Genomic DNA, 12892 nt, shown 5'->3' with positions numbered 1-12892 from the left:
GATATTGTTAATGATTGTGCTTACTTTATTTTCAAACGTGCTATCCGTATTATAATGGAATTACAAAGGTTAATCTCAGCTAACAAAGATCATTTGCTTTTTGAAATCACCTTCATTTGTCTAAATTTCCATTAGCTGAAACAGGATGTGAAAAAAAAAAGGTGAAATCTTAATTAATGATACATCTTCAGTGCCAAAAAATAATGATACCTATTCCTTATGTCCATCTGAATTTTCATTTTAGGAACAGATGATGAGAAAAAAATCTCTGATGCTTCTTGACAGCAGATATAACACAATGATTGAGAATGCTTTCTATTATTGCAACCCACCAGAGGCCTCTCCTGTAAGTGAATGTATTAATTTTTGCTCGATATGCAAAACCATAAGTTATTTATGTAATTGATGAACCTTGCTCTGTTAATAAATAATTTATTATAATAAATAATAAATATTTTTTCTACCATTCTGTTAGGAAGGATACTGTGGAAAAAAAGAACAAATTTTTATTTTGCATTTTTTCAATTAATATGACCTCAAATTTATTTTTAACCACCAAAAGTAACTGGTGCTGCCTGGGCTTTCTTCATATACAGAGCATTGAAGAAGAACTGACAAAAATTGTAAAGGAATAAATAGGTCATTCTGACCCAGAGGCGGATTCATGGAGGGGTGATGGGGGCAATCGCCTCCCCCCCCCCCCCAAGAGCCTTCAAACAATAGGTGATGAGGCGATCTCTTTTTTTACTAATCCTTAATTTTTTAAAATTTCCTTTCGTTAAAATTTGTGCTCACGAAGAAGTTTGACCTTGAGCTTTCTTCTGCTGGTGAGGTTGAAAGAATAAAGAAGCCATAGCCAGGGCCATTTCAAAAGCATCATGGGCCCCGGACCAAATGATTTTTCTGAAGCCCTACCAGGCAGTGTCTCAGAAATTTTAACCAGATCTCATTTTTGTGAGACCCCCGGGCCGTGCCTTAAGACTGTACTAGCCATAGCTGGAGGAGGAGCGTCAATTGTATGGGGGTCCTTAAGATTCTATAGGAATTTCATGCTATTCGTCACTTGCTCACCATACATACCCCCTAGTGCCTAAGCAGGGTTGTCAAATTTGCTCCCCGGGTAGATACCCATTTCTCTCCCCCCCCCCCCCCGGGCTGGGTTTTTTAGGCTAAAAAACCCGAGTTTTTTTGGGGAAAATGGGTTTTTTTTAGGGAATATTGTTTGTTTTCGAAGAAAATGTGTTACTTTCAGGTTAAAATTTTAGTTTGAGCTTAGTTTATGTACTCCAAAAATTGCTGCATAGTGCAGTGTTTAGAATACGTATATTTTTTAATGTTTTTTTAGGAATAAAAATGTGATAATAAATAATTTCTTGAAATCGCAAACACACAAACGTACTACACAAGTGGGGATGAAACAAATTTAATTGTTCCCCCTCCCATAATCAATTTACTTGGATATTATGTGCTGGAACTGTTGATATTGTTGCGTATAATTTTTCACACGACTTCAAGATTGCAAAACAAGAAGCGGTTCAACGGACAAACACAGATTTATTTACAAAACAGCAATTTACACGTATTTACAAGCTAATCAGAGAGCTAACAACTTTCTCACAAGCTTCAATCACAACTGACTTTTCACAGAGTCTCTGGAATCTCTCCTCTTGTGATCACCTCACTATTTATAGCTCTGGTCGAAACTTCGAGAAAAAGAATATTCCACAAATTTATATTTCATAGTACCAGGTTTGTGGCGCCACTGTCTGGAGGGGCGTAACCCTCTGGAATGTTCTCTCCAGCCCTCCGCCAGTTCTCCGCAAATCGCACGTCTTTGTGCTAAACCAAAACCAGTATCAACTGCTGTTGCCAACAGATTTCGATATTTTTGAGAGTCGTAACAAATCGTGAGATCTATCATCTTTATTTTCATAACAATATATATATCCGAGGTTCTGATAACTAAAAACTAATTTATTCCCATGTAATGATATTGATCGGTTCCGTTCTTTGTAAAGTGACAGCAGCACCCAGCTGATAACATTATCCATTCTTTTAATTTGCGGCGTCGACTGTAGTTTGAAGCGTGACACACACATTGAGAACCACTGGTTCAATCACTAGTTGCACATTCAAAGCATAAATTTTAAACATCCACCATACGGAAGGGTTGAACCAATGTCTAGAGGGGCGGGACTTTCTGGATTTTTCTCTACACGCCCTGCCAGTTCTCCACCAATCACGCATTCGTGCGCTTTACCAAAACCGGTGTCAGCTCCCGTTGCCAAAGGAAGGTTGCGATAAAGGATTGCGCCATCTATCGCCCATAGTTCGTAACAATATTTGTTTAAGCAAGGTCAACTGTATTTCTTGAAAAAGTGTATTATGAAGAAAATTTGCTATTTCCTAATCAAGCCTGAGTGACATTTCAAAAATTAGTTCCAGTGAGTAGCTTTTTTCATGTTTGTTCTAACATTTATATGCTGCTTTTTCTTCTTTTAAGACTGTGGCAACTGAACGCATTCCTTTACATGAGTATATAAGGAAGCTTTTGTATCAAGATCTTGCTAAAGCTGCTACTGAAAAGGTATTGCAATCCAACAAATATCCCTTAGTTTTAATAGTGATTATTAAAATTCTTTATTTTTGAATCTTTGCAAAAGTTCCACCCTTTCTCCCACTAATATTATTTTTATCAGTGTTAAAATTTTTTTTAACTTCTCAATAACCTCCCATCTCCCAAAATATCATTATGTAAGTGTTTGATCTATAATACCTTATACCAAGTGTTCTTTAACTTTTTCTACCCATGGTGCCTCTTTCCCTAATCAACTCTTAATCACAGCTTCCCCAGAGCAGTTTAATAAAGAGTCTCTTTGAAAAATCTTTGTCAGGACCACCTCTCCGCAGCGTCCGCGAACAAAGGGTGGCAACGCACAGTTTGAGAACCACTGTCTTAGATTTATTGTTTAATTTGATAAGTTTAACTATATTTTTATTTTAATAAAATAATCTTCATAAGGTTTGTTTTTTGTCTTGTAAGATTTTACGACAGATGCGGAAAATGAACTGGGAAAATCCAGATGATGCTGCCTATGTCACAAAGTGCCTTACTGCAATTTGGAATGTAAAATATTACAACATTCGTTGTGTGGCTAATTTGCTTGCTGGCCTAGTTTCTTACCAGGTAAATAAGTTATATGTTTTACTCATGATATGGTGTATAATATATACAACTGCTGCTACTAAATTATGTATGCACCTTGTAACCATTGTTTTGGATAATTTCAAACGAATTGATACATGCATAAGCTGATACTGTTTTCTCAAACAGGGAAGCAAATCTGTGAAATTGTGTATTGAATGGGGTGGCAATGAAGGGATCTCTCCCCATATATCTATCTTGCTGTGTGCTGGTATATATGTGTCTAAATACAAAGCCCTGGCATATTTATTGTGTCCTACAATTGAGAGATTTTAAATTAAACATGCCCAAAACACAGGAGAAAATATTTTTTATAACTTCCATCCATCAAAGAAAAGTATGTGTACCATTGTTCAGGCCATTTTATAAGAAATTTGGACTGGTGGGGCACTAGGAAAAAAGGGCACTCGAAGCGGAATAAGTTCCAGTGTGTTCGTACAAATGATATAGCAGGCAAAAATTTCAAATTTTAATAAAAATATTAATAAAATGTTAATAAATTATTAATTAATAAGTTATTAATTATTAAACTCATTAATTAATTATAATTGTAAATTTTGGTAATGATTCAATTTTTTAAATTAATACTCTATTAATATTATTAATTAATCAGAATTATTACATTTCTTTCATACTGATATCCAAAGGAACAAAAAACTATTTTCATTATTCACCATCTGTAGCAAGTAGAACAAAACAAAAACCAGATTCACTCACCACTGCTATATAAGTTCCATGCCACAAGGAGTGTGTCCCAAGGGCGTAGCGAGGGGGAGGGGGACTTGGGGGGGTCTGGTTCTTGGGAAAAGGGATTATTACCCACCTTCTGGAACCCATGCTTGGCCCAAAGTTCCAGACATCGATCTTATCTATAAAATTTTTGTTCATTATTAATTTAGTTTTTATTAAATTCAATTCAATTAGTGCAAAGTGTCTAGCTCTCTCACTATTGGATGAGGGTTGGGAGGCCCCGATAAGATGAGAAGGACGAGAGGAAAATATTGTCCAAAAGGGGCTGAAAGAAGGATGAAAGAGGTATTTTCGCCGGGACAGGGGTGAAAACTGGTAAAAACCAGAGCAAAACTGGCAAAAATTGGTTTCATGGAAAAAACAATTTTGACTCAATGTGTATTATATGTAAATGAGACATAGAAATCATTACAACAATCAATTTTATAATCTGATGTAAAATACATACACAAATAAATAGAGATACAGTCGGTGCTCGTTATAATGACCCAACCCACAATATAGCGATCATTCCATTACAATGACCTAGGAAAAATCCCCATACCGTAGCCCTGGGGCCGGGCAATTCTCATCTTTTTTTGGATTTTTTACGCAATAAATAAATTATAGAAGGGCCCGTCCGGGATGGTGGTCGTTGTAACAATATACAATTCTTTTCCATTGATTTTTTTAATGATCCTAGACATGAATATATAAATGTGGGAAGTATCGATTTGTTTTATGCATGGCAAAAACCTATTTTATCAGGACTTTTTTACTCTAGTTTTTCCTGCTATGGCAAAAACTTACCAACCCTAAAAATGATTGTTAAACCAAAATTTGAGTTCAAACTGTCATTTTCATAATAAATAGAAAAATAAATGCATAACAATGCCTTGGATGCATACGGGGGAAAATAATCTATTTTTTTTTTGACAGTTTTTACCGAAGTTTTTCCCATCTAAGGCATAAACTTGCCAACCCTGATACAGTGAAATTTTGAGATGATGATGCTCTGTGGATCAAGAAAAAAATATAGTTGTAAAGGGATTTATTGTTATATATCGGACATCGTTACAATGAGGTTCCACCGTTCAGTAATACCCAGACTTAAGGCCGGTTTACACGCTCCGTTTTATCGTACGTTCTGGGGGGGGGACCAAACCGGTCTGAAAATCGTGTCTTTTTTTGGGGGTGTCTACACGCAACGATTTTTCAACCGTTTTATCTTGCGATCCAGCTTGTGACTGTTGATGGATGTCCACAATGGAAGACACGCTCTTGCTATTCACTCTTTACCAATTGTATCAGTTGCAGAAGAGCAGGAAGAAAAATAAAAGAAATCGCAGGTCAGAGACATAATTTACTATATTAAAGAATCGATGAAGTGGAGGGAACATAATATAAAATCAAAATACAAAAAAAAAAAAAAAGAACTATTCACAAAAAACGAAAATTACCCAACAAAAAAATGTTGGCGCACTGCCATGGGTGGAGATACGCCTGGGGGGGAATGCAACCCCCCCCCCAGCGTCAAAATTGAAGTCGACAGATATAATGTATATGCGTATATATGAATTGACATTATCATCATGCCCCTTCCCCCCCCAGACTTCAAAGTCTATCTCTGCCTATGCGCAGGGCAAGAAAAATACGTACAACTGAGGTCGGTAAAAGGCAAAAAGTGCCCTGAAATATGTCTTCTGATACGTGGATTTTATAGACTCTTTTGAATGGACGCAGACCATTTCAACTTTCGGGGGTCGCCGAGAGATGTGCAAGAAGTTTGACCGTTTTCTTCGTAATTGTTTACTTAATCCGAGGTGGCCTCAGTCCGATCCTCCTCGAATTATCGAGAGACTACCATAACTCTGTACTTGAGTTAAAATACCACTTTCAGAAGTTTCTCGATAAGCAAAATGGATTATGGCGTGCAAAACATTTCATGCTGCCAGTGTTCGTATGGGTCAGGGAAAACCGGGGAAACCTGGAAAAGTCAGGGAAAAAAAATTTACTAAAAAAAGTCAGGGAAATCAGGGAAAATGGCCCATTTCTGCTTTAAAACCTGGAAATTTCAGACAACGACCTGGAAAATCGTCACGATTGTCATCTGATCGGGGAAAAAACATCGATCAAAAATAATAATGAGGGAAAAAAATCTGTCGGGATGAAAAAGGGAATTCCAATAACATCGTAAATATTGATAATCCGTAAAATATTGCAATGTATCGCAAAAAACATTAGATACTGCCAAGGAGGAATGAGGATTTTGTAAGTCCGCGTGGAAAAGCGTATTGCTACGACTTTATCGTAATTTTTTCGAGTGTTTCCAGAAACATCATAACTATGCATGGTAGAAAGCCATGGGTACAAAGCTCAGTTACGATAATTTCGTAAGTTGACTTCAGTTAGGAACGACGGATGACGCACGGGTATGTTTTGATTTTCCACGTGGGTATTTTTATTTGAAAACAATGTGTTGTGTAAGATCGTCAGTAGGCTGATTGGATCAAAGCAGTCAAAAATGACCAGTATAAAGCATGGTGGCAGCTTTGCGGTAAAACTCGCAACATGGGCAGATAAGTTATCCAGAACTGCCAAGCACGTGAAATCAGAGTTCAGTGAACAACCCCCGATTGCGTAACTTCTCGGTTCTAGCGCTTACGCGAGTGCAAGCCAACTGTAAATAATTTTGATGCAGTGAAACTACTATTTCTTTACTAATTATGTCACAAAGGAAACAACTGTAAAGGCTTAAATCTTGTGGGCATTGAAATTGCCGTAAAGGGAAATCTTTCATTTCTTAATTGTGTTCCATTTTTCTTCTCCATCAGGTGTATTTGAAAAGCATAAATTTGTGTAAAAAAAATCTACGATTATGATGTTATTATGATATTGTAATTAAAATTATTAATTTTATAATTAATATAAATAATTTTATAATATAAATAATTTTATAATATAAATAATTTTATAATATAAATAATTTTATAATATAAATAATTTTATAATATAAATAATTTTATAATATAAATAATTTTATAATATAAATAATTTTATAATATAATTAATTTTTTTCTAAATTTTTATTAATTTATATCAATTTTTTGATTAAAAAAAAACCTGGAATTTTTTGAAAATTTGACTGGAAAACCTGGAAAAGTCAGGGAAATTTTTTTACGAAAATGAGTATGAACCCTGACTGCCCTCAGCCCGAAATTCCGTATCTACATAAAAAAAGTTTTTGGTGCCAATACTGATCAAAAAAGGTTTTTGACCAGTTCAGCAATTGCAGATCGCAAAGTTATAATTAAAAAAAGTACTTTATTTATGCAGCCAAACACGGTTAAAATGATATAGAAGATTCTGCGAAATTGTTTTGCTACAAACCATTCGTCCTTAGTAGAGCCCGGAAGTTCAGGCAAAATGCCACATAAATGTTTTTTTTACTTGTTTTTAAACTTTTCCGGTAAAAATGCCTTTTTTGAAATTATCGTGCCATAAATGCCTATTTTAACAGTTTCAAGTTTATTAGTGAATTTCAGAGGCATGATCTGTAAAACTTGAATATTACGGGCATTGAAAACTTCAAAAAAAATCGCTCTTTTTAAAATTTCACAAATCTCAGTATTACTTATCGTCAGAAAGCCGCCCTCTCCAGCCCCATTTAGACGCAACTAAGTGATCTGAGAGATTGGTGTTGGCATGTATTAATTTTGCTTTGACCGGATGATATTAGTCATGAATGATTTTGTTTCAGATGAACGCAGTCCGTGTTAGAAAAGCGGAGGAAAGTTAGAAATTTGTTTCTCCTCACAGGCTTCATATAATATGTCTTGCTCAGGCATTGGACTGCGTTGTATGTGTATAGTGGACCGATGATTGTCCGAAAAGGTCTTGAATTGGCAACATGGCTTATGGAAGGCGGAATAGGAGCAAACAGGGCTCTGGGGCCCATGTTGTTTGGCTCTATTTTTTGCACCATAAATGCGCTGCAAACAACCATGGTTATTTATTAAACATGCACATTTAAAATCGATTAAATTGACAAGAGTTCCCCCTCATGGGTGTGTGACAAATGCGGTCATGCAGGGCCCCACGCTTGAAGTAGTCTTGTATACGTAGTAATATAAAAATATTTTTTTTTTTTTACAAAAATGGAACACGATAGCCATGTTTCAACTATAGAAATGACAATGATTATTCAAAATGATACGACAAATAAACGAGAATAATTCGCAACTCTAGATAGCTCCACAGATCATTAACCCTACCGACCCCGCGTCCGGTAATCGTGGCCCTGGAATTGGCCTAATCCTGACAGCCTAGTAACATTTTATTTTTGACTTGAAATCCATTCAACTTAAATAATAATGCAGTTATTATACATTGTAATTAAAATAATAGACGGATTAAGTGCAATCGATTTTTCAGCTATTTTTTAGGCCCTTAATACCTTAATTTTTAGTTATTTGTAGGTTTTTTTTTCATTAAAATTATGTCATTTTTTTGTGCCTATTTTATTCATTTTTAGTGCCTTTATGCCTGCCTATTTCGACCATCTTTAGTGCCTAAACTTCCGGGCTCTAGTCATTACAAGTGAGGCTGACGTACTTATTTTTTGGATCAAAAATGTAATCAGATGAAATCAAATATAATGTAAATAAAGTGTTCGTTGACCATAATTGATCTAGAACAGTACGGTGAATTGGGATCATAAATACGAGACATCACCAATTTTTGCTAAAAATAGAACCGATTGTAGGTAGAATTATCGAAAATTGGGAAAAATGGAGAATTTTCTTAAAAAGACATGCCATAAATACAAAAGAAAGAGTGACAAAAAAATGAATTGTTGTAACCGAGGGCGTTGAATTTCTTCGACGTTGTAAGCAACGTTCATGAAAATTCTTCTGTATGGGAGTTAGTCATTCCGCCAAGAATTGTTGTTATAGAAAAATTGTCATTAAAACCGTGATCGTTATAAATAAGTCTGACTGGGAAAAATAAATTCAGGAAATTAAAATAAAATGCAGTGGATCCCGCTTATAACTTTTTTCAAAAAACTGCCATGACGAAACGTTGTAAGCGGGAAAACGCTTTTAACGGGAAATCTCAATTAGAATTACCTAGACCCCCAAAATTAGTTGCATGAAGCGGGAAAACGTTATAAATGGGAACATTATAACCGGGATCGACTGTACACGAAAATTCATTCCATAAAAAAGGGCGCGAGGAGGGAAAAAACTGACGACAAAACGGAAACGCGTTTACACGCACCTTTTTATCGTAGGATTTCACGGAAAACGATTGCTCGGCCACCAGATTTTTTGACGCAACCTTGAACCACTTGACCTTCGATTTTTTTCCATCTACACGACACCATCTTATCGCAGACACTCCCTCTTTTCCCCAAAACGGTGCGTGTAAGGTTTACGCTACCATTCAGGGGCGTAGCCAGAAATTTTGTTTGGGGGGGGACCAAAGTTATAGAACAATAGATTTGGCCATCTTTTGCCCTTTCTTCGGTCATATTCTCACATTTCGGAGGGCACCAGACCCCCCAAGTCCCCCTCCCCTTTCGCTACGCCCTTGATACCACTAGTTGCGCAGTTTTAGAGTTATGCGATTTTCAGTGAAAAATTTTCATTTCTGAGATTCAAGAATAATCACTGGATTATTGCTGAAATAGTGCAAATCATTAAATAATAAAATCAAATTATCTTCATCGAAAACAACTAGAAACCGGACTTAAGCAACCAGAATTAATTTTAATTATTATTTGGATGACCATACGCCCAGTGAGGGATTAAAGTCGGCTCCAGGTGCAAAAGAAAATGTTGGGCCCCCTTAAATTAGAAAAAGTGTGAAGTTTTGGTTTTCAAGGTGCTTTAGAAGTCGGGGTACCGGGTGCGCGCTCGGTGCGTCCGCCATTAAATCCGCCTCTGCATACGTCTCGTATTTCCCAGAACATTCCTATATTTTCACCTGATTTAATAATAGGCTACTAGTGCACAGGAAATTTTTCGAAAAGGACTTGACAAACAACTAGCAACTAGATGGGTTTTTTACATCCAAATTACCAAGAAAAAGGCTGGATCTAGTTGAAAAATTACTAAGTTGTCAACACTGTTCTAGCTTGAGCTGGCACTAAAAAAACACATCGAACACTTAAACTTTAGAATGGAAAATGAAAACAAGAAAGTATTTTACCTTTTTTCCGATGTCAAAATGTATATGTTGATTTCTATCCTTTTTCAATGATAACACGACAGCAATACAAAATGCACAAAACAAGAGATGCAAAACAAATACTCAATTTTAAAAAAATCTGAACAAAAAGTAATTTTACACGAGTCCGCATTTGCGAATAATAAATTCTCAACATGAAATTCCCGGTTATAATCATTTCAAATTTCATCTTACGTAACACAGATCGTTCTAAAAAGGCATTGACATATGATACCCCAGGTCGTGATTGGTATTTTTTTTATGGTTTGTTATTACTGTATGGCACGCTTGAGAGTGACCATTGGCTAGCTTCATCACAAAGAGGTACTGTCACCAACACATCCACCAAAGACAGACCCATGCCATTCTCTCCTTCCCCACCCCTCTAACTTTTACAAACATTGGAGATTCAATAGTAGCGGCGTCACTCTTCAAGTATTGTATATTCACATATAGTGGGGTTCAGTATACACAGAAACACTCATAAAACCACAGTACAGTGGAACACTCGTTTATACGACTCTCATTCATGCGACTTTTACTTACTCATTTATACATGTTTGGCTTCGACCGCAGTTCATTCCTATACATTTTAATATTAAAATATTTAATTCATTAGATGCACAACATCAATTACACGGTGTGTTCATTTCGACTTGAACCTCGAAACTCCGTAAAAACTTTTTTTTTGTCAATAGGATTTCAATTTTTTTGTAAGCAGCAAAAGACATCACTGAAATTAATATTTTAATTATTATTTAATTATTATTTATTATTTAATTATAATACGAATATTATCGCCGGAAAAAGCCATAATTTTTAGTATGATTGCAAACGGATACATCAAAATTCAAATCTTATGACCTCTTTAAAATGGTTTGTTTATTGTAAGTTTTCGAGAACTCTGGAAACACTGCGAGCCATAAACAAAATAATTTACATTTTTCGAAATGCAACTATATTAGATGTACAGACAATACTTCTGGTTCACATACTACATGTTCCTTCCGAGTTTTTCCATTGTGTTAGTGCTTTGTTTCCCAGCGTTATTCCTGGAGCATTTGCAACTGGTCTGCTGGTGAGAAACATGTGCAATATATCAGTTCATTTTTTAATTTCCAGTAGAATTTCCTTTGGTTGTGGTATCTTGTATGCTAGCTGGCTACGTGGAATCATCTGTTCTTAATTTCTAAAAAAAGAAAAGCCGCCCCCCCCCACCCTTTCTCTTGAACGTGAAATTAAAATTTCGACAAAAAATCTGGATGTATGAAAGAATGAAGCTTGTGAAGAAATTAAATATGCGAGTTACTTTTGGAGACGTTTGCAAAAAAAAAATATAATAAAAATAAATCTGTAAATATATAAACAGTATTGCTCGCAGAAAATTTAACAAATTTGTTTTTAATTTTCTTCTTTTTTTGGTCATTTGTAAAATAATCGTAAGAATCCTGAAGAGAGAAAGAGGGATTAAATAGGCAAAGAGTCATATTGGATTAAATTTATCAAAAAATCGCAATCTCGTGACCTTTCTTTGTTTTGTTCATACTCAGATAACTTTTAAGCATAATCCGAAAGTTAAATAAAAATTAATTTCTGAGAATTTGGGAGAGTTACGGCTAAATAAAAACTATGCCGTGATTCAGTGTCTCGAAAGTCGTATAAACGGGGTTCTCTCTCTCTCTCCACTGTATTTATTTTATTTTCTTCATTTCCCCTCTCTTCAGATCTGGAGACCACCCAATGTCCGAATTTGACTGGTCTTATGCTACCACACTGATGTTTATCTATCTATATTGCTCTAAAATAGAATGTTTTAACCTGGGCATCTGATGACAACCCAGTAACTTTAGATCCTTTCTATCCCCAGGGTTATATAACTAAATCGTTTCACTTTAATGAGCGTCAAAAAAAAAAAACCAATGAATTGTCATATCCTTGGCCTCCGCCATCCCCCATCTGTTCTGTCTTTTTATGAGAGCAAAAGACCTATTCCAGAGAAGTCGGTCCCTGGAAAACTTATCTTTTCAGTTGAACTTTCCTTTTCCTTTTTGAAAAAAAAAAGACCAGCCATAAAACATCCATCTCACAAATGATGGAATCTTTTTGTGCAAGCTTTTTTCTTTGATTCCCTTCATATTCCTTTGAAGCTGAAGCTGCTTCAGGAAAACAAGAAAAGGGCTTTGCCCCATCAGTGGTCATTTTTTATCTTCACTGGTGGGACAAATAGAAAGGCTAGTGGGGCAAAATCCCCTCCAGTTAACATGTTAAAAAAAGGCCTGCCATTGTTGTAGATTGCAATTAATGACTCTACCAAAGCAGAAATTGTGTCATTTTTAAGGTTATTTGGGAAGGGGGTTTTACATGGACCATTTGGTTTATTAATTTTTTATTTGCTTAGTTTGTGGGTTCATGTAGAGTAGTCATTAAAACTTCTGTTTGTGGGTGGAAAAAATAATTTTGTATTTCTACTTAGTGGTCTTGTAGTCTAGCCATAGTTTTACCTATACACCAAAATTATAGTCCACATTTGGTGTATAGGTGAAACAACGGTTTGCATTAAAAAGCAGTGGACACGTGTGCCTATTCTAGGTTTCGTGATTCTGATGCTACTCAATAGTATTCAATTTTCTTCTGTATTTTTAAGGCGTGAAAAGGCATAAACAATATTTAAAATGCTCAGTCAAGAGCTGGAAATGAAAGTGCTTCATTTGTCAAAAATGATTACAC

The 12892-nt window shown here is 35.6% G+C and overlaps 1 protein-coding gene across 5 annotated transcripts in view; it reads left to right on the top strand.

Annotated features, from left to right (window-relative positions):
- Positions 1–12892, top strand: part of Upf2 (UPF2 regulator of nonsense mediated mRNA decay) — a 228607-nt gene that overhangs the window by 112569 nt on the left and 103146 nt on the right. For all 5 annotated transcript variants that reach the window (XM_089237947.1, XM_089237950.1, XM_089237948.1 and 2 more), the window contains exons 25-27: positions 245–346; positions 2504–2587; positions 3044–3187. In XM_089237947.1, coding sequence (XP_089094073.1) covers positions 245–346; positions 2504–2587; positions 3044–3187 — 330 coding nt within the window. The remainder of the gene's footprint in view (positions 1–244; positions 347–2503; positions 2588–3043; positions 3188–12892) is intronic.

The sequence above is a fragment of the Pholcus phalangioides genome, unplaced genomic scaffold, assembly GCF_987345545.1.
Source record: "Pholcus phalangioides strain wild (caught in Gottingen) unplaced genomic scaffold, Ppha-v1.0 ptg000010l_1, whole genome shotgun sequence".
Lineage (NCBI taxonomy): Eukaryota > Metazoa > Arthropoda > Arachnida > Araneae > Pholcidae > Pholcus > Pholcus phalangioides.
Note: the sequence above shows the minus strand (reverse complement) of the source record. Positions and strands in the feature narration are given on the sequence as shown.